The sequence below is a fragment of the Bubalus bubalis genome, chromosome 11 (genome assembly GCF_019923935.1).
Source record: "Bubalus bubalis isolate 160015118507 breed Murrah chromosome 11, NDDB_SH_1, whole genome shotgun sequence".
NCBI lineage: Eukaryota > Metazoa > Chordata > Mammalia > Artiodactyla > Bovidae > Bubalus > Bubalus bubalis.
The window spans coordinates 33,588,817-33,612,352 of NC_059167.1; the positions used below are offsets into that span (position 1 = coordinate 33,588,817).

Consider the following 23,536-nt stretch of genomic DNA (forward strand, 5'->3'; position numbering starts at 1 on the left):
CAACTTAACCATACTTTATTTGACTGCATCTTATTGAGACAGCTTGCACATTTCAAATCCCATTAAATCTCTCTCTCCAAAAGGATATGGGACAATAGAAGAAAATTATGCAGCAATATCCAGTCATCAAACAGCAGTCCAATATTTTGAGATACACGTGATACTTTATAGATACTCAACTCATATCTGACGTCAGTATAATTTATGGTTATGTTTTTACAAACCTGAAAGCCCTGTAACAATATAGCACTCATTTTAGTGATGTCATGGTGCACTGAAAAGTAACTGATGCACTACCAATTTGCTTTTATCTATGCTCCTGGAAAGTGATGAACTTCATGATTTTTAGACACCATAATAAATATACACATCCAGTCTTATACATGTCAGCCAATACCATAACACAGGGCAAGGTAAAGCTAAAACATGTGACAAACAAACTTTACACAGATTTGTCAAGCAAATGGGGAGGGTACTCTGGGGAAGAGGCAGAAAATATTAAAACCAATATTTTAATAGCAACTTTTTTTTTTTTAATTTTGCTGGCTTCAGATTCAAAACTACTATCTGGTTTATGACCTGTGGACTTCTCTAGAGTAGTTTCATCCTCATGTAAGGGAAATTATAATCAGCCCACACATCAAAAATGGTAGTATACCCGTTAGCTTCTTCAATACTAACATATATAGCTTCATGGTAGCATGTATAAAAATGTTCAGCAGTACCAACTGCCAAACCAGTGTCAGTGAATAGTACAGTCAGTCTTAAAGAGGCAGCACCCCATTAAAAGAAAGTTGCACCAATTTTGCTCAGTTTTAGCCAAGTGAACTCACTCTATCAATTTCAAATGGAACTGTTTCACGATTATATAAGAAAGATGAACGTCCAATATAAAAAATTAGTTTGATGTTACTTTGAGACTTAATTTTGGTGCTGGGTTATCAGCTAGAGGAAAATTTCAGTGCACTTAAGTAAACAATTTTTGCACAGCCAGTTAAAGATACAAGGTAGACAACGATATTCAACATATACCAGCTAAACAATACAACAACCATTTGACTTTTCAGTCACATGGCTAAGTTCATGTTTAAAATACCCAATTAAAACACCCAGTCAATTCAGCAAAATTGGCCAATTCTGGGTGAAAAGGTCAGTAGTGATGGTTTCACTGACAATCTGCCAAAAAATTAATGGCTGAGCTAAAAACCAAGCATGTATTTACTTTAGAACTGTCCTTATTAGTGAGTCAAGCAAATGTATGTTCATCAACAATCATTACCCATTAACCAGCAAGTCAAACATAAGGTGGTAAGATAAAATTTGACAGTGAAAGTACTAACTATACACTTCGTTCAATTCCCTCAATATCAAGAATAAGAGAAGCATCATTATAATTGATATTCCTCTAAGTGCTAGAGTCCAAATGAAGTTTGAGCAAAAACATACTCAAAAAGGTCACCCTGAAAGCTGAGTATTGTGTGGTCTGCATATTTTTAATGTAAGTATTCTGACCATTAAACTTTCAAGAGCAATATAAGATGGAAAGAAAAAGTTTTTCTTTAAAAATAAGGAACTATTAATATAAATGATCCCATCAACAGGAAGATTTTATTTTCACCAAATTTATGAATCTTTATTTTAAAAGTACTTGTTACCATGTTCACTTTCAAGACACTACACTGAGCAAGGAGCAGCTTTCCTTTAAAAAAAAAAAAAAAGGCAACAAACTTTCCTGAAAGGGGGCTTTTACCAACTGTTAATGGAGGTAGGGTTTTTAAAAATACAGTAATTACAGCCATAAAACAAAATTCAAACCAAATTCTAGAGCAGAAGAAAAGTATATGCAAATTAATGAAAAAACAATAGATTCCTACAAAACATTTTTCACAGAGAATGAATCTTTTTTTTTAAATGGGTACCTAGGTTTTCCAGTCAAATAAATTATCCATCACAGGTCTCTTAACTCAACTGAAAGCAATCAACTTTAAAATTTATTACACTGCACAGATTGGCTTTAACAAAATATAACTAATGAACATGGTGATGGCTATTAAGAAAACCCATAGAATTCATTCCAAAAAAAAAAATTTCCATGTCTCCCTTTTGTTTTCTGGGAACTAAGCAAAGTTCCCCCAAGAATTTGCACAAATAAATGAAAAGAAAATAAAATCAAATCAGTTTAAAACAGATACAGTGCACCTCGAAATTTATTTTCAACACCAAGAACCAAAAGCAAAGCATTTAAAGTGGAAGCAATGTGAATCCAAACCGAGTGGGAAAAAAGTTCCAACTACTTTGTAAAAGCTGTTCCTCACAGCTGAGCAATAATTTTGATTAAATAAAATCATACCAATTTACATTAATTTTTCTATTCTTTTCCAAAAATTCCCTCTCTCTCAAAAAAAGTGCATCTAAAACCCAGCAATTCCCGGCTTCATCAACTTTTCTCATCCCTTTTGAGTCATTTCTTAAAGATACTCCAAGTAGATTTAACTTGTAAGATAAGAAGGGACTTCTACAGTAAACCACTCTGTCACTCACCTGGAAAAAGTATCCAAATTATAAAAATCTGAAATAATTTATTATCAAATTTAGAATTTAAATAAAAACAAGTTTGCTTGCAAAGGCCTTAAAGAAAAGGAAAAGACAGCATGCATTCAAAAACTATAGAGATGAAGACAAATATACTTATCTACACAGGCACTGGCAGACGCAATTTGTTATCTTTACTCATTGTAAGACACACCCAACCCTACGTAACAATTTTTTAATTCACTAATCACTGAGGTACCAATATTCAAGAATGGAAAATTTAATATTGAAAAAATAAAACCTAAAATTGAAGCTTTTCCCCCACCCCCTCAGAAAAACTATGGCAGGTTTCATGTGAAATGTTAGTATATTCAGAGATTTTTACAATCTACATTGGCTTTTTTTAAGGAACAAAAATCATGTTCCACATCCTGGTTCTGCGATAAAATTATCACTGTGTAAATAATGTCAGCAGACTTTCCAAATGAACAAACAAATCTTGGCTATCAACTGGCACATCTTGTTGGTACCAAAAGAACTCTTTAAGTTTAAAACAATCTCTTTTAATTCAGAAGAAATGCGCCATGCCAAAGTGCAACAAATATTGTGCGACACTCAAATGAGACACTGACAGATAAGAGCTGCATGGAAATCACTAACTCCACCTGCAAAGCAATTCTGTACAAATTGCATTGCATGCAAAGGTCGATTCTGCATGGTTGGAAAGTTGTTCCTTGATGTCAGTTTCTCAACGCAGCCACAATTTAAGTCGCAGTGCATCAACTCCATTTAAATAGTATCTGAACAGCCTCTTATCTCGAACAAAACCAAGATTTTCATAAAGTTTCAAAGCAGACTTATTCGTTATTTCTGTTTCCAAAACAACCTTCAAAATAAAAAGAGAAAACTAAGTTACAATTTTATATATTTGAAACTAATTTATAATTTCATAATTTGACAAATCACTTATAAACAATATTATCAAATATTTAAGAAAAACAAACTATATTTGTTTTAAAACTGATGGTGAAAACCATAAACATTAATGATGTACAGGAAGAATCCAGAAAAAGTATCAGAACTGTAAAAGTTAATTATCTCTCAGGGCAAGGGAAGTGGGAAAACTGGGAACATCTTCTTTTCTACTGGTTTTTGTAAAATGTCTGTGGACAGAGAAGCCTCGTGGACTACAGCCCATGGGATCACAGAGTCAGACACGACTGAACGACTAACACCTTCACTTTGGAATTTTTAGCAATGAGAACTCCTAGCTTTAAGGTCTCCCATTCTGAGTGATGCTCTTGTTAATCCCCTGCTTAAAACCATTTATTGACTCCTTTTTGTCCTCAAGAGAGGGTACACAATCTAACAGTAATCTAAAGAGACCTGAAAGATCCATCAAGATATGGCCTCCACCTACCCTGCTATTAATAACTGGGCTTCCCAGGTGGTGCTAGTGATAAAGAATCCTCCTGCCAATGCATGAGACACAAGAGGAGGCAGGTCTGATCCCTGGGTCAGGAAGATCCTCTAGAAGAGGGAATGGCAACCCACTCCAGTATTCTTGCCTGGAAAATTCCAGGGACAGAGGAGTCTGACAGGCTACAGTCCATGGGGCCACAACGAGTCGGACACAACTGAGCACACACACACAAGTGTGCTTTAGGTCCCCATCCCTTCCTCACCATGATCAACACTAAATTTGCAGTTTTTAGAACTCACCATTATTTTTCCCACCCTAGACCTTTCACATAAGCAGTTTTCTCTGTCTGGAAGAATGCTCTTCCCATTCTCCTATTCTTGCTTTTGGCTTTAGCATGTCACTTCCATATTGGGTAGAATATCTCTTTCCCTTCAGAGTGCCCCACACATCTCTGCACTGCTCTTCATTCAACTGCACTCTTGCCTAATGTTTGATGAGCTATGACATCTTTCCCAGCTAGTGAGCTCAACAAAGACAAGGATCATGGGTACCTGGTTCACAGCCATTTCCTCTGCACCTAACATACTGCCTGACACATGGAAGGCTCTTAAACATTTGTTAATCATATACGTCCTTAGCACTTTTCATTATATTACATATATTACATAAATATGAAACAAACAAAAGTGCTGTCAAGCTTTTAAATGACTAGAGTACTTTAAGAAAAAGTATTATCTTGAGGCAATTACCTATGCAAAAAAAACTCATGAAGGCAAATCACATACTAAATCCAAATTCTAAAAAGGTCTAAAAACAAAGTAATTCATGGTTCAGGATCAAGGGAAAATGTTCCTAAGACAACCTTAAATAAAAATTATATAGCAAGCAAACTGGTTTAAGGTGAGAATAAGAAATCAACATTTTCTCTCTGCTCTTAAATTAAAAGACTATAATTTAACAGTGATGTATGCCATCAGTGATGTATGCCATCCTCTGTTTGGAACACTCCCATCTGGACAATGCAATTTACTAATTTTGAACTATTCTCTTGAGTAATTCCTACAGTTCTGTTTCAGGCCAGTACCTAATTACAGCTAAAATGTTAAAACAATTAATATGAGAAGCAATAAAGCTCCAACAACTCATACCTTAGAACGGATTTCACAGAAATGAAAAGGAGAATGACAGTTTAAAAAAAAAAAATACTATTATTGAAGGCTAAGTGCTACATAAAGCATTTCACATGCATTATGTCATATTACATGCATCTGACATAATGTGATTTTCTTCAAGAACCCTATGAAATAGATGTATCTCTAACTTATAAGCGAATGAAACTCAAGGTCACCAGTAGAACAAAAATAGACCCCAGACTGAAAATGTGAACTAGAACTTAATAGTATCCACTTTTCTGTAACTGATTATTTCCAAAAGTAAAACAAAGCAGCAAATGGGTGATCTACATAATACAGGGATTCCAAGTTCATATTCATTAATACTTAGTAATCTAAAATATTCAAAACAGCTGAGGCTAACTATGACTACATAAATACACACTTGAGGTATAACTTAAGAGCTGAATTCAGGTTTGTTAGCATCCTAACAGATTAATAAAATAAAGCCCAATTTATAGCAAAACATTACACAGAGAACTAACACCTTGATGGAGAAGGCAATGGCAACCCACTCCAGTACTCTTGCCTGGAAAATCCCATGGACGGAGGAGCCTGGTGGGCTACAGTCCATGGGGTCGCTAGGAGTCGGACACGACTGAGCGACTTCACTTTCACTTTTCATTTTCATGCATTGGAGAAGGAAATGGCAACCCACTCCAGTGTTCTTGCCTGGAGAATCCCAGGGACGGGGGAGCCTGGTGGGCTGCCGTCTATGAGGTCGCACAGAGTCGGACACGACTGAAGCGACTTAGCAGCAGCAACACCTTGATTAAAATGAAAAGATTTTCTCAGCACCCTCACATTCTATGAACAAAGAAATCATGTATTATTTGACACAACAGAAAATTCCACAAAGAAGTAACTACTTTGTAACACTTAATTATAAATAAACAAAAACAGAGTTTTTGTGTTTTATAAATATACAATACAGAGTTTTATAAATACACAAAATAAAAAATACACAAAAACAGAATTTGGGCTTATATTGGAAATTTTCTATAAAATTATCTAGTCTGCATCATGGGAATACTATATAGGAAGCCAAAGGTTATTTTAATGTTAAAGAAACTTGGCCAAGTTGAATTCTACTCAACAGAAAAAACGCGTTACAGTCAAGTTCTACAGATTCTCTCAGGAACAAACCACCGTCAGGATAAGCCAAACCATTACAGTTTAGAAAGCCTTTTTTAAAACTACCTGCTAGGAGTCCTAGAGGCAGGGCTGAATAAACAATTTTATTCTCTTCAAAACATCCCTTTAAGATCACATCCCTTTACTATCACACTGCAGAGACAAAGAGACAGATTATGAAAAGTTAAATGACATTCCTACAATCACACAACTATACTGATAGAAGATGTATCGAGAACCCAGGCTTCCCATATCCAGTTCTTTAACTACGCCAAACTACTCAACCAAAAATCGTTCTAGTTTAAATAACTCCATTTTACTCTGTTCTTCACCTGGCAGCCTCTGCCTCATAGATAAACTATGTTTCCAGTGAAAAAACTAAAAATGTCGAGCATATAATTATTGAACACAAAAAACCTAAGTCATCCTGTACATTACCATGAACTGTATGTTATTTGGTTAACATGTAACAGGTTTATTATTGGTTACTTAAGTAAATTCAGCCACTGTTGGTGGGAATGTAAACTGCTACAGTCATTATAGAAAAGAGTGTGCCGGTTCCTGAAAAAATTTAAAAAAGAACTATCATACAATTCAGCAATCACTCTTCTGGGTATATAACCAAAGGAAGTAAAATCAGGACCTCAAAAAAAAAGGTTCCCACGTTCATGATGATCACAATTTCTAAAATAAGGAAACAATTTAAACATCCAACAAATGGATAAAGAAAAAGTTGGCTGTATCTTACACACAGACACACAGAATACTTTTTGGCCTTAAAAACAGAAATCCTGCCAGTGGGACAACCATGGATGAACCTGGAGGGCATATGGGCATGTATCTTATACACACACACGGGTGAACCTGGAGGGCATATATCTTACACACACACACACACACACACAGGTGAACCTGGATGGCATATATCTTATACACACACACACACGGGTGAACCTGGAGGACATATATCTTATACACACACACACACGGGTGAACCTGGAGGGCATATATCTTATACATACATACACACGGGTGAACCTGGAGGGCATATATCTTATACACACACACACGGGTGAACCTGGAGGGCATATATCTTATACACACACACACACGAACCTGGAAGGCATATGGGCCTATATCTTACACACACACACGGATGAACCTGGAGAGCATATATCTTATATACACATACACACGGGTGAACCTGGAGGGCATATATCTTACACACACACACGGGTGAACCTGGAGGGCATATATCTTACACACACACACGGGTGAACCTGGAGGGCATATATCTTACACAAACACACACAGGTGAACCTGGAGGGCATATATCTTATACACACACACACATACACACGGGTGAACCTGGAGGGCATGTATCTTACACACACACATGGATGAACCTGGAGAGTGTTTATCTTATACACACACACACACACACACACACACGGGTGAACCTGGAGGGCATATGGGCATATATCTTACACACACACACAGGTGAACCTGGAGGGCATATATCTTACACAAACACACACACAGGTGAACCTGGAGGGCATATATCTTACACACACACACACATAGGTGAACCTGGAGGGCATATATCTTACACACACACAGGTGAACCTGGAGAGCATTTATCTTATACACACAAACACGGGTGAACCTGGAGGGCATATGGGTATGTATCTTACACACACACACGGGTGAACCTGGAGAACATTTTTCTTATATATACACACACACACACACACACGGGTGAACCTGGAGAGCATATATCTTATACACACACACACACACACACACACACAGGTGAACCTGGACGGCATATATCTTATACACACACAGGTGAACATGGAAGGCATATATCTTACACACACACACAGAATACTTTTTGGCCTTAAAAACAGAAACCCTGCCAGTGGGACAACCATGGGTGAACCTGGAGGCCACTGCCCTAAGTGAATCGTCAAAATAGAAAGGCGAATACTTCGTGAGCTTGCTTATGTGTATAAACTAAAATAGTCAAACTTAATAGAAGAGAGTGTAAGACAGTAGCTGCCAGTGGCTGGGGAAAGGAGGAAATAAGATGTTGGTCAACTAAAAATGTTTTAAAGGTCATACTGCACTCTTAAACTCCATTAAGAAATTTTGATTCCAATATATTTTCATCATTTATGAGTTAGTTCTGAGTATTAATATGATGGTAACTATACATTAATCTAAAAAAAATTTTTTTAAGTGCATAAAAGTAAATGGCCACATGTGGGTTCATTATTTTAGGTACACAAAAAAATTCGTATATATTATTTGTATGTATTCTTATTATTTCCCCTAATGTAAAACTAAACCAAAGCAGCTTGTCCTGCTGCTGCTGCTGCTGCTAAGTTGCTTCAGTCGTGGCCAACTCTGTGCGACCACATAGACGGCAGCCAACCAGGCTCCCCGTCCCTGGGATTCTCCAGGCAAGAACACTGGAGTGGGTTGCCATTTCCTCCTCCAATGCATGAAAGTGAAAAGTGAAAGTGAAGTCGCTCAGTCATGTCCGACTCTGAGCGACCCCATGGACTGCAGCCTACCAGGCTCCTCCATCCATGGGATTTTCCAGGCAAGAGTACTGGAGTGGGGTGCCATTGCCTTCTCTGGAAGCTTGTCCTAGTAGCTACTAAACATTTGGCAGCCAGAGCACATAAGGAAGTAACCAAATTCAGGCCAGATCAGCAACCCAGATAATGCATTTCTTACTCGTGAAGGAATGCATCTGTTTCTTTTTGGGGTTTTTTTTTGATGCTCTAACTTTTTAGTCAGCTCCAAATATACAGAAAATGAAAAAAATCTTTCCCTAGACTGTTTAAACATGTCTAATTCTGATATAAACAGTTAGGAAAGTCATAGAATGGCAAAATGGAAAGATCTATCAGACCAGAAGGGTAATACTGTAATTTGGGCAAAAGCATGATTTACATCTTGACTGTGAAACGTACAGATCTATATTTCAACTAACCTCAATTTAATTTACTCTGAATTTATCTTAAAATGACAAGTGGCAACCAAAAGCAACATGACTCAAGGTCATAAATTCTGCAAACAGAAGGAACATAAAAATTGACTGGATGTGCACAATAAAGCTTCACAGAGGTTTCCAAATTTCGAAATGTATTTATCTTAATGTTTTTCTCATAGATTAAAAAAAATCTCTCTCTCTGTAAGAATAAAAAAATAGCAGCACAACCTATGTAGTAGAAAATGTAATTTAAAAGCCTTCCCAAACGTCTTTCTGGTAATTTGTCAAAGTTTCTTAACCTTAAGTTTCTTAACTTTAAGAGGAATGAAGGCTGGCCTAAACTAATTAAAGTAAAATCATAAGTTGGTTCTTTTATAGTCATTATATTCTTGGAAAATTATAGTTTCAAAGTTTTCCTCAGAACAATGAATTATATACAAAACTATTTTTATATAAAATTGCATTTATCAAAAGGTATTTTAATAACTTGTTAACCTTGCAGATGTATTTTTATGTGCAAAAAAAATAAGAAAAAGCTAGAAAGCTTAGACAGAAAGACAAGTTAAAAACTAATTACACAAATAAAAATTCAAAAGTTCCCCCCTTCCCCAAAAGAGATATAGTTAAGATTTTGGTGAAGCATAGGACTAATCATTCAACCAATATTAATGAACCACATACTCTATCACAAATGCTGTATACTAAGCATTAAAAATACAGCAGTAAATAAGAAATGGTATCTCTGCTCTCAGTGTCTAAGGCAGACTCTGAACAAGTAAATGTAAGCACAGTAAGTATTACAGAAAGGGAGGTCAAAAAAACCATGGAAGGTGCAACTGATTCTGTCCAAATGGATCAAGGAAAACTTAAAAGAAGTTGTTGATATTTGCGTTGGGTCTTAAAAGACTGAGAAGTTTTTTACTAAGCAGAGGAAGACCAAGAAACTACTGGGTCTAGCAAATACAAAGTAGTTACACTGGAGTGGAGGGGAGAAAACCAAACCAAACAGGATGAAATGGTAAAACAAGGAAGTAGAACCAACACACACACTACCATCAAAAATTAGAAAGAAAAAGGGGATAGAAGAGTTTGCTGCTTATGTGGTTTAAAACTCAATGAAAGGGAAAGGGAAAGCCTAATAAAGAGTAAACAAGAGTTCTGTCCCTTTCTACAGCAAATTCTTTATCTGGACAATATGGGACACAGATAACCAATCTTTTTAAGCCATAGAAGAGTACCCTAAACCAGAAGCAGAGCTACTTAAAATGCAAAAATCATTCCCATTTCATTCTAAGAGTGAGTAAAACCCATTGCTTCAAGAGTAAGAAAAACAAATCAGAGTTAGAAACCTAGGCCCACAGTGAATAGTCCTACCATAAAATGTACCACTAATTCAGGACCTAACCTTGAAACAACAGTATAACCAAAATCTCATCATTCCTCAGAACTTTCAAAGAAAAACTAATACTAGTTAAACATCTGATCAGTTAAGATAAAGCATACTACCTATCTCACAGGCAGAACTAGGATAAATCAGAAACAGCTATCCATTAGGAACATAATACTCCCTCCTTATAACATCTCTGTTCACTGGGAACCACAGTACTCCGTAAAGGAACAAAACATGGTCTTTTCATCCAAAGATTTATCCAAACTGTTGAACAGCTTTTGTGAAGCCCAACTTCTCTTCTTGGTGAACCATCTAAGCCAATATAGCTATGGTTCATATTAGACCTACATTCATGAAAAAATTTATACTCAATTTTATACTCATATTTTAGTTACCAGTAATGTAAATAATCGGGGTTACGGCACCTATTACTTTTTGAGATTAAAAGCTGTGAATATGAGATCCTTCATCATGTGTGAATTTTCTTATTTGGGGTAAAATAATTAAAAATCCGTAAATCCCAGGATGACTTCCCTGTGCTGTCCAATGTCTGTAGGCCTTCTCATACAACCACCATCTAATGGGATCTGTCAGGCTACAAACTATAAAAGTGGACAAGCAGTGTGAGAATAGTAACTCTGCAGTCCATCTGTACTGACATGGAATCCTGTTCATGAGATACTGTTAAGTGGAAAAAGTAGTTATTACAGAGTAATAATTTGTGATTTCATTTGTATAAAAAAAAGTGTGAATATTTGCCTTCAAGTGTGCTTAGAAAACAGGAGGATGCAAATTGTAAGATGAATAGTAGCTGTAAGTAGAAAGAATGATGAAGAGTTGACAAGTGTGGAGATAGGGGGGAAAAGGGGACTTTGCATCCCAAATACACACACATATATAAAGGTTAATGATTTGTGTATAAATTCTGTACCAAAAAAAACCCACTTAAAAATAAAGTAACCAAAGTTACCTAATGACATCAGTCTGAGAAAAAAAATTACCTAACTTCAAGTACTTTGAGAATTCTCTAAGGAACATTTGCCCTCCAATAAGAAAGACAAGTGTTAGAAGTACTACTTACAAAATTACTAGCACAATACAACTCTGGTACTTCTTAGTCACCGCTATTATATTAAAGATACCCATACTTTCCTAGTTTATACTTATTTCCTTCCACATTATGTAATAGTAAATCTTAATATTCCCAACCACTGCCATTATGTATTGAGAACCTACCATATGTAAAGCACAGTGCTGCAGCATACAAAGAAACTCCCTGCCATAAGGCTTTACAAACAAGCTGAAGAGAAAAGACGCTTTTATGTTAATATACAGGTAGTTCTACATTTAAAAAGTGGTTGTCTTCCCCCTCCAGCCTTATTATTTAATGCTGAGAGTTTTTTCAAATGTGAAATGTTTTTCATATTGGCTGATAGCTGACCCACAGTGGGGAAAAACTATTTAGAGAGAAACCAAGGCCAATATGCAACTGCATCACAATAAGGTTTATAATAAGAACTACCTTAAATGATTTGACTGATAACAAATCGGAGTTCTGAATACCAATTATTTATTGAAAATATCTAAAATGTTACCTTTATATTTTGACACAACAAATTTTAGCTATTATCATCTTAAAATTTGTACTAGATCGAAGTTTATGTGTTTTTAAATGGAATATAATTTTCAGCACAAGTTATATTTATATAATAATAGTCTGAAATGAAATTACAGTATAATTTACTTGGGATACTTATATAAATACCCAGTAGAATATAGCCCAGGACAAAAGGTCTTAAACATTTAGCAAGACTTACCTCATCACAGTCTCCTTCAACCATAGCATATATAGCTTTCTTAACCAAGTTAGTACCTAGAATACAGAGCTGAGTATTAATGAAGTAAAAATGTAATTAGTTTCTTACAGATACCTAAATTATATTATTTATAACTTACATTATAAATTATATTATTTATAACTTACATTATAAATTATATTTATAATTTACATTATAAATTATAATATTTATAATTCTGAGAGGCCCAACAGAACCTATGCATAGCAATAAGTTTCCTTTGAAAGACCTATCTCCTGATATGTATCTTTTTCTCAGAGGTGAGTGCTATTTTACTCCAAGAAAAAGGCAAGATATGGCCAGAACCAACCAGGAACTCCTTCAGCTGGCAAGAACTCACTGCATGACCTCTAAGCCAATCTTGCCAAAGACCATACAAGAACTGCTATGACCCAAAGTGGGCCCAAGATACTGGGTTAGTTCCTACAAACCTTGTAGTTTGGGTACTATAGTATGCCTGGGCACACCAGATGGTTTCAGTGCTGTGTCTGTATTCTAGTTTAGAGTAGATATACTTAGTACATTAAAAGGAAAACAAATGCCAGATCTAATTTTAAGAGAAGAAATCCAAATTTTATAGGAACTCCCTTAAATTTTCAAATCATGTACACAAGCAAGCACCCATTACATGGGCCATACAAAACATGTTCGAGGGCCAAGATGCAATCCTCAAGGCACTGGTTTCTGACCTCTGAAGTAGCCAGACAATTTGCTATCATTTGCCATGAATCCTTATCAGTTCTTATTAATACATCTAAGACGCGAACTTGGCTTATACATAAGCCCAAGTTATTAAAAATCTTAGTGGCAAACTGTAACACTGTAAGAAAAGATGGTTAAACCTATTGTATTAAGTAAATCCATTCATAATGACATCTCATGTCTCAGATTGTGCAAACCAGTCTTAAATTGAACACAGCTACTCATAAGAGGCTTAAAAAAACGAAACTGTAAGTGACAAAGCTGCTACTAATTACATACTAGTGGCTCAGTGGTAAAGAATCTGCCTGCAATGCAGGAGATCTGGGTTCGATCCCTGGGTGGAGATCTCATGGAGAAGGGAATGGCAACCCACTCCAGTATTCTTGTCTGGAGAATGCCATGGACAGAGGAGCCTGGCAGGCTACAGTCCAAGGGGTTGCAAAGAGTTAAATTACTGAAGCAACTTAGCACGCACGCACAGGCATCAAATCTTATTTCATGAATACTTACTTAGCTTCAGAACATTTCAGAATTTGCCATGTTAAGATAAGTGCTTGTCTACCTGCTCCTCCATTTTTGTTTAAAGTCAGTAGGTCCAAGACTCTAGGACAGTGGTTCTTAAGTGGCTGACAACCTAGTCACTTGGGGAAATTTCAGCCCTACTTCTAACAGGACAAATAAGATTCTTAAGGGGAGGGGCCTAAGCATTTGTTTGTAAACCACCCAGATGATTCTAAGGACATTATAAACCATGAGTATAAGATTAACTGAAAATACCAGGAAAGGTAGCCCAGGAAGTTTGGGAATAGTAGTAACAAACAATTCTGCTTTCTTCTGGACCTCCCTGAATTGCTAATACAATGTTTGGTGACCAGTATGAAATAATGGTAATTTCTCCATGTTGCCTTGATTGAAGACCGTTGAACCCATAACCCAAGTACAGACAGCTGCTTGAGCACTGTGATCAAGCACCCTAATAATGCTATTAAAAACTGTAGAACTCAATACAGTACAGTTTGAATGTGATCAAAAAAATGTTTGGAGGTGAAAACTGATCACCTAGTAATTGTTAGAAAGATAATCTCTCAAATAATTAAACAGTAATAAAGGAGACAATTCATTTTAAAAACATTTTGAAAATATTTTGAAACAAAAGCAATCAATAATCTCTCAGCTTCATGCTTGTTTCTACATACTATTTACATTTAAGTCTTCTGCTTCTTAAAAAAATGAAAATAATTTAGGCATTCTTTTTTTGACATAATATTTTTCTTACCAATGCCATTTCTCCTGTATTTGGAATCCACGGCTAACATGGCTATATAACCTCTGCGGAACATCTTTTTGTGCATATCCAACTTGCAAACGATGGCACCTACACACTCCTCCCCTACCATGGCCTTAAAAATAAACAAACAGTTACAAAGAATACATTGCCATTGCCATTAAGTACTGCACTATTACCCAGAGAAAGAGCAACCAACCACTGGTCAGTGTTTTTGGAGGAGGAAGAAATAATGAGAATTTTAGCGAGAGCAATCACAGAAATTTCAGAAATCTAAATCCCAGAACTCCTTCATATATTCTAGTTTTAAAATCTTTCAACATTCTTTACAACATGAATTTCTTATGCTCATTATTAAAGCCTATCATTATATACGGGGAAAATAAATTTCCACATGGTAAACATTCAAGTACTTTATAAGAGGTGCTTATAATCAATTGCAATAAAGACCTATATGTTTAAGATTTGGGAAAGAGGAAACATGAAAATAATTTTTTTCAGAAAAAGTCTTTTCATTAGATATAATGTGAAACTTATCAACAAAGTACAACAAATTTATATTCAATCATGATGAAGTTTTAGCAAAGGACAGACAGAAGACATTTATACCTGAATAGCAGAGTTAGATTTTGATCAGGAAAATAAAAACACTAAAAGATTTTCAGAAAAAGGATTGTTTTTAAGGTATTCCCTAGATCCTACTCAAGCAGTTTTGTTATTGAGGGACTATAAAAACTAGATATATGATGGTCTCATTTTTAGGACTCTCTTGACTGTGAGTCATTACCGTAAAGCTCATAGAATATCTGAAACTCAAAGTTTCATATTAAAGTAAAAGCTTAATTTTTACAGAGCTTCCTATTTCAATAAAAATGTACAGTCTTCCAGACAGAGACTATATATTAAATAAAAGCTAATCAGCCTCCATTTTCATTAAAATTTCCAGTATCACCAGTAAAAGCATGCTTTTCCAGCATTTCATCCCTGACAAGAAGTTCCACTTAAATACTGTATTCTGGTAAATGTAAAAGGGCAACAGCTCCAATTGTTTAATGTGTCAGATAGAAATACCTTGCTAATATAAAGAGCTCTCATTTTAATAAAAAAAGAAAGTTTCAAATCATCTCTAAATAAAATTAATTTTTCAGAAATGATTGCAACAACAAAAACCAGGAATGGGTTAAAAAAAAAATCAATAAGCAAAGCCCAACATATACTTAATACCTCTTTTATCTTGAATTTGTTATGACTTGTTCTTAGTTCATCATTCTGTAAATTGATTAAAAAGCCTTTTTTCCAACTGCGGAGAAATCTTTAGGCAAGATAATTCTAATCCATTTCACACAAGCCTAAACTAGGTCAGAAAAATCCTTTTGAAGAGACATCAATTTTATTTATTTAACTGAAGTACAGTTGATTTAACTGCAGCTGATTTACTTTGAAAGGATATTAAATTCAACGATTCACATTAATTCATTTCTGTTTTATCAACACAATCCAAAATTACTTGGGGCCAGTAAACCTCTAAAATTGTTATTGCTATTTTTATTCATGATAAATCAACTTGGTTCTTTCAAAATTCTTTTGGAAACAAAAATTTTTTTCTGTACTAAGTATTGAAATATATACAAAAGTTGCCTGTTTGAACAGCATTTTCTGACTTGGGCATAACTTACTTCAAATATATGTGTGTGTGGTGTCTGTCTGTATATGTCAGAGATGAGATGGTACATTAAAGAAAATGTGGCCTGACCTCATAAGCTAGGGGAAATGGAAATCTAGACAAATCTATGATACAAAATTGTAGGACACTTAGATTTCAGAGTTAATAATCCATTCAAAAGAGGAAAAATTAAAACCACTAGCACACAACTAGACAATACTTTCAAACTGGATAGCCATTTCAAACAAATCTTCTTTGTCCTCTGACCAAGAAAGTAATTAGCAAAGTATCATATGAGTTCACTCTTGGGCTAGGTTGATTTCTTATGAATCAAGAATCTGAAGGAAAAAAATCAAACTGTAAACATCATTTAAAAATAAAAGTCCAATATATGATACACAGTTATTAGTAAGATGCTGGTACTGAGGAAGGTTAATTCTGTATTTCCTCCTGACAAACTGTTGATGAATATACACACAAAAATCACTAAACTGCATGTCAATTTTTTCCAGATAAAAGCTTCTGTATCTACATTTGGAACTCTTGCTATTAAAATGTGTTCATGTTTTTCAAGGATGGGAACTGAAAAATTCCAGGCAAGATTAAAATTTAACTCTAAAAGATCAAATGCTTATCAATCTATGGAACTTGAAAAACATAAGTTGTGTGAAATAGATTCCCAAATTCCAGAATACCACAAACAGCAAAACAGAAGAAGCTGGAAATTTAAATTTAGAACAAATAACAGAAGTACTATAGAATATCACTGGTAAGAAGTTCAAAAAGGCAACAACTGAAAATACCATGAACTCAAAAGAGACAGAGGTAAATTAGCTAAGAACAGAGTAAATGATAGTGTCCCTATTTGTACAGAACCATACTTTCACATGTTACAATTATTAGGAAGAATCGTTAAAAACCATCATTTTTGTTAGTCAAATATGGTCAAGGATTGGTGATTTTCTAAGGAATGACCTTATATACTCCATTTGATCCACTGCAGGTTACTTAAGGAAACCAGGAACATTCTGGAGACTTCTAGTCTCTTGAGATTGATGTTCACAAAGACAACTATTCCTTGGCGAAGCATAACTTGGGACACAGGATCTTGGCTGAATTAGTTAAGAGTATGTCATTTTTCAAGTTCTTAGTTGTTTCCATAATGACAGGCCAGGAGACCTGGGTTCTAGCTTTATATCTCTGGACACAAAATATCTGGAGACTTGAACATTTCAAGTCTCTCTGGTCTTTCAATTTTTTTCATTTAAAAAAAAAAAAAAAGGTTGAACTAGATTATATCTGGGATCGTTTATAATTTTAAAATGCTATGACTTGAAATAAACATACATTTATATTTGTTTTAAATTAGTTCTCACGAGAAATTCAAAATTTTTTAATTCCAATATAAAGGCCCCAGTTCCAAATGGTCTGTTTAACCATTGTTTTATGTTCAATACTCCAGTTTCATACTTGTATTAGTAAATCTTATAGGTCAACTACTGTGTATATCACTATTTCTAGATATTCAGAATTTAATGTTAAACAAATTAGCTATGAAGGGCTAAAGTTCAATTAGCTGGTGAACTGGGAGGAGTGTATGTATAATCAAACTAAAGTTTACTAATATTCAGTTTATCAGAGTCTAAAATGGCAGACAAGTTGAGGTACTACCAGAACTTAAAAGTTGACTATCTTACATACACAACTATCTTCTGGAATTAACAAACATACACACACACACCATTTCAATTTAAAGTGTAACTAAACTGTATGCTTTTGTGAGTTAACTTACAATCAATCTACAATCCTTAGCATTTATAATGGGATTTGATAATGACATTTATAATAATGTTATGAAAACCACTTTCCCATATTCATTGACACAGACATGTCTTAGAACTTCTACTTTGATGCAACAATCAGAATCCTGTACGAGTAGCTTTGTAGAATATAAAATAGTTCCTAGCTTAAACAAATATACTAAACTGAAGTTTAGTGAAGTGAATGCAGAAAACAGCACAACTACCATTACAACAATACAGAGGTTACATTTTGAGATTACCACCAAGCTATGGAATCAGAAAGATAGATTTCTAAAGTATGGTCAGAGCATTTTACAAGGAATTAACAAGTGAAAGTAAGTCAATTCTAAACAATAAATAATGGTAGTGGCTTTTCCCTTCACATATCATAAAACACTCCTTAAAAGCATGTTGCCTTTCTTCAATAAAATTCAATGGAAACAACATGCTGTGAGCACATGATACAAAGCACATACCTGTAGTCAATATTTAGGTGAAAGGTTTCGTACAGACTGAAATTGGCCAATATTATTGGGAAACTATGGGTACTACCAGTACTATGTAAGTTAAAAAAATATATATATATATTCAGCTTGTTTGGTAAGCTAAGTCTTTCTTATTCAGATATAAGTAAAAAATTTCTGTCAATTATATTTCACACAAGCCAGCATTAGTACTAGCATTTAGACATACCTGTGACCAACTTCTTAAAAAAAATTATAGATTAGTAACAATTTCACACTTAGTTTCCTACACTCCCAAAAAGGGTATTTTGCTCAAGTTTCAGGAGTCTTTCAACCACCAGAAGTGTTAGTATCGCCTTCTGCAACTGTGCACCAGAAAACAGGCTGGCTACAACTGCTAATTGTCCTGTTGAAGTAAAAGGAAACAATCTCCATAATTATGGAATATGCTTGTAAGATTTAATTCTCCAATGTGGCCACAGCAAGTTTACCGACAATCATGTTCACCAAAACATTTTATGCATACACTCTTCCCTGATTATGGGTGTAATTGAGACATTAATAAGGCCTGTATCTGAACAGAACCATGCGCAAATTAAATGATTGCAAAGTGCTTTGAGGATGAGGGAGGATAATTAAAGACGGTTAAACATGATGATAAGCTAGTGTAAACAGGATAGGAGACCCCCAACATGCATCATACTAGCTTACTGCATTTACATCAGTGTCAAGTAGACCCGGATTACGAAGTCTTACCTTTCATACTGTTTCATTAAATACCTAGGACTGTGTACATGCACTTTACATCATGTATCATACTATGAAATGCAGAATACATACATTGACATTCCAGCCCTCACACTCCCTGCCCCGCACGGCCTGGATCTCTGCCGGGTTCACCCGTTTTTCATTCCATCCACTTACCAAGAAGCACAGCTGTGGCCAGTTGTGGATAAAATATCTATAGGTATATATGGAGTAGGGTTCAGACAGATCTTTGGTGATCAGTCTCATGATATCGGGCATTTGTAGCTCGGATTCATATCGGACATAACGTATCGTCCGATCCTCCCCCGGCTCAATCTCCCGGCCTGAGGGGCTCCTTAAACTGCAGCCTGCGGTCAGGGATGAAGCCAGCAGCCGCACCTGCTCGTCTTCCTCCTCCTCCTGCTCCGTGCCCTCCGCCAGTCCATTGCGGGCCGCCGCGGGATCGCTCGCCGCCGCTGCCTCTGCCGGGCTGGGGAGCGCAGTTCTTGCATTACTGGGGAGGCAGTGAGGGGGGCTCTCGCCCGAGTGTACCCCGGCTCCTTTTGTTGCAGTCGCTCTGGGGCCCCCGTCGGGGGTGGCCGCGATCGTGGCCGCCTCGGCCGAGCTCAAAACCTTGCTCTTGAGGGAGGCGGCCGCCCGGAGGTGCCGCAGTTCGGGGTTGATCAATCCGTTGAGCTGCAGCTGCTCCTGCGGCGGCTGAGGGCAGCGGAGGCACGGATGCCCCTTGGCCGCCGCCTCGCCGCCCGCCGGGCTCCCGCCGCAGCCGCCGCCTTCGTGCTCCTCGTCGTCCTCCTCGTCCTCGCTGCAGCAGGCGAGGGCGGCCCCCGCCGAGAAGGGACAGCGGGGCTCGGCCGCGGCCGAGGCCGAAGGTGCTGGTGGTGGGAGGAGGCTGCTAGGCCCAGGCGGTACCTCCGCCATCCTAGAGGCGACACAGACCGAGAGGGGAGGCCATGAGACCCGGCGGACGAACGCGGAGCAGAGGAAGCCGAGGGCGGGGGGCGGCGAGAGTAGGGGGGGAAACAAAGGCAGAAACAGTCCCTAACAGAGCTGGCCCCCCAATTCCGCGCCACCCCCCGCCCCGTCTCTTCAGCGCCGCCCAGCTGCTCAGCCGGCCACCGTCCCCGTCCGCCCGCGCCCATCCGCCAGTCCTGTCACCCGCGGCCCCTCCCCGTCCCCGCCGCGCGGCTCACCCCGCACAGGTCCCCGCCGCCACTGCCGCCACTCCTCTTCCTCCTCAGCCGCCGCCGCCTCCCTCGCCGCCGCGGCTGCCTCCGCCGCCGCCAAGGCTCACACTCAGCCGCCGTCGCCGTAAAGCGCCTCGGCTGTTACCCCGGGTAAAGTTTCCTGGGCCTGGCTTTACGACACTTCCCTGCCTGCCGGCTGCCGGGCCGAGGGAAAGGGGCGTGGAGGAGGTGACCTGTGGAGGGGAGGGGCGAAGGTGTCTCCAGAGGCCCGGTGGCGGCTGCGTGCTAGTGGGTGGGGCTGTAGGGCAGGGAAGTTGCAGAGGGCTTGGAAGTCACCAGCCCTTAACCCACCATCTTCGGCCTTGCGGGCTGCTCGGCCCGCGGACCTTGCAGAGCCCGGGAAGGATGGTACAGACTGGCGCTCCCACGAAGCTGCCGCAAAGCTCACCCGCTCTGGGCCTGCTCCCCGGGCCTTGGACCAATCTCCTAAAAATGCTTTTCCTCAGCTGTACTAAGTTTAACCTTTGCTCTGACGTGGGGTAGGGGGAGGGTTACCCGTGTCCCTTAAAAATGGAGCAATCAGGAGAGAAAAATCCCCGAAATGGAGAGGAAGTTTAAAACTTTGAACTGTGAAAAATATGGGAATGACTGATGAAAACTGGTTCGTTTGCAACGTGAATTTAGTCTTTGCCTCTTCGAGGCAAGAGAAAGTTGACAGGTAGTCCTTTTCCTCTCTCCTTCGTTCTTTATCCCTTTCACCCCGCCCAGGAAGACTGGAAGTAAATGGGATTAACAGGTGTTCGGCAGCTGTAAACACACCTGGAGAAAATTAGAGATGTTGAAAGAGAATGACAATGGCTAAGAAGCACATTCCTAAACTTGTGAACCGAATTGTGATAGGTGAGAAGCACCGGCCAAAAGGTGTTCTGAACCTGCCCCCGCCCCGCTCTGCCCCCTCTGCCAAGTGATCTGCCAGTGCAGAGGCAGAGGGAAAAGAACTGCCCTCCGCGCCAGAGCGCGAGGCTCTGCTCTTTGGGCTCTGGTCCACAGCCGCGATGTTCAGTCCCTCTGTTCTAAGAGGAGCGCAGGTAGTGTAACGCACCAGCACACGGAGCAAGTTAAGTTTTTTCGGCTGAATATAAAGCTGGGCGCGTGTGCAATAGATGGATGTTTTCAGAGATATAATTCTCTGACTGTAATTTTTGCCATAATCTAAACTAAAAAAATAGGATACAGTGTAGCATAGCTGTTAGATAAAATTGTTAGCTTCCCTGTCACTAAAGATGTTAAAGAAAAACTTTCACCTATCTAGAAGGACAAGGGCTTCCCAGGTGGCTCAGTTAGGTAAAGAATCCACCTGTCAATGTAGGACAGGTGGGTTCAATCCCAGGACTGGGAAGATCCACTGGAGAAGGAAATGGCAACCCTCTGCAGTATTCTTGCCTGAGAAATCCCATGGACAGAGGGGCCTGGTGGACTACAGTCTGGTAGGAGTCACGAAAGAGAAACGACTTACAGACTAAACAACAATCTAGGTCAACCTATAGTGTTAACAATAACATAATGTGTTACTTGGGCTAGGCACTGTCCTAAATATATTATGTGTATTTATTAACTCTTTTATAGGTTTTTATAGAAATACATTTATGGGACTTCCCTGGTGATGCAGTGATTAAGAATCCACCTTCCAACACAGGGGACCTGGGTTCCATTCTTGGTCAGGGAAATAGGATCCCACATGCTAAGCCCTCCTGCCTCAACTAGAGAGAAGCCCAGGCACCATGATGAAGATCCGGTGTGCCACAATAAGACCTGACACAGCAAAATAATCAATATGTCTTTTTTAAAAAGAAATACATATGTGGACAAATAGACATGCAGAAACTTATTTATTTCAGCCTTGTCTATAGTAGGAATGGTGGTGGTGATGGTTTAGTCACTAAGTCGTGTCCAACTCTTGTGATCCCATGGATGTAGCCTGCCAGGCTCCTCTGGCCATGGGATTTTCCAGGCAGGAATACTGGAGTGGGTTGCCATTTCCTTCTCCAGGGGATCTTCCTGACTGGGATTGAATCCTGGTCTCCTGCACTGCAGGCAGATTCTTTACCGACTGAGCTGCTGCTGCTGCTAAGTCACTTGAGTCGTGTCCGAATCTGTGCGACCCCACAGATGGTAGCCCACCAGGCACCCCCATCCCTGGGATTTTCCAGGCAAGAACCGACTGAGCTACCAGGGAATAAATAATTCCAAATCATCTGAGTATCTGTCAGTACAATTCATTCTTTATCATTTGAAATTGACTTATATTGGTACTCTTCACATTACTGTGTCTGCATAGCAAATTACCCCTACAATGTGGTGTGAAACAATCATTTATATTGCTCACAGATTCTGTAGGTCAAAAATTCATACAGAGCACAACAGAGATGACTTTCTCTGCTCCATTATGCACAGAGCCCCAACCAGAAGAGCCAAAGGCTGAGGACTGGAATCATCTGAAAACTTTTCACTCTCCTATTAATGTTTGATGCTGACTGGAGGCTGCAGGCTGGAGACCTCAGTTTGATTTAATGTAGACCATGTTGTCTCTTAGTATGGACTGGTTTGAGGCTTCCTCACAACCTGATGGCTGGGTTCCAAGGGAGAGTATGCTGAGAAAGAGAGAGACCAAGACCAAGACCAAGACCGAGACAGGTAAAAAGCATATACCTTTTATGACTGATCCTTAGAAGTTATACAGTGTCGGTTGTACTGTATTCTATCTGTCCAAGTTCCAGAGGAGGGGAAATAGACTCTACCTCTTGACTGAGGAGAGGCAAAGTTCTTAAAGAGCATGTGGGCATTTTGGGAAATTGCAAGTTGTCACAAGTGCTTATGTGGAAAGACCTCCTAAGTTCCTTAAGGGTAAATAAATGAGATGAATAATAAGTACACTGTGATCCCATTTATGGGTTTTAAAAAAGTGATACAGACCCATATTTCCAAATGTAAACACACAATGTTTAAAGATAAGTATTTCCAAACTATGTAGTTTCTAAGTATAACCTGGGTGTTCAGCCAAAGAAACAATGATCCATTCAAGTCATGCAGGAAAAACTGGCCAAAATGGTCTCACCATTTCCCCAAGACAGGCTGAAGTGTCATTTTTGCTGAAAAA

The 23,536-nt window shown here is 38.3% G+C and overlaps 1 protein-coding gene across 1 annotated transcript; it reads right to left on the reverse strand.

Moving 5' to 3' along the window:
• NAA30 (N-alpha-acetyltransferase 30, NatC catalytic subunit) lies at positions 1 to 21,003 on the reverse strand. The gene is made up of 5 exons (XM_045162059.1): positions 20,386 to 21,003; positions 19,352 to 20,114; positions 14,490 to 14,613; positions 12,473 to 12,528; positions 1 to 3,418 (listed from the first exon to the last, which is right to left on the reverse strand). Exons 2-5 carry the CDS (start codon positions 20,111 to 20,113, stop codon positions 3,281 to 3,283), a joined length of 1,080 nt encoding a protein of 359 aa, XP_045017994.1. The 5' UTR covers position 20,114; positions 20,386 to 21,003; the 3' UTR covers positions 1 to 3,280.
• Between the last annotated feature and the right edge of the window lie 2,533 nt (positions 21,004 to 23,536).

What these genes read in the sequence shown, in the direction of transcription:
- NAA30 (XM_045162059.1), bottom strand. Translation starts at nt 20,113, where the DNA reads ATGGCGGAGGTACCGCCTGGGCCTAGCAGCCTCCTCCCACCACCAGCA. An exon ending in GGCCACAGCTGTGCTTCTTG is followed by an intron (nt 14,614 to 19,351) that starts GTAAGTGGATGG and finishes TTTATTTTTAAG; the next exon opens with GCCATGGTAGGGGAGGAGTG. An exon ending in TTGAAGGAGACTGTGATGAG is followed by an intron (nt 3,419 to 12,472) that starts GTAAGTCTTGCT and finishes TTTATTTTGAAG; the next exon opens with GTTGTTTTGGAAACAGAAAT.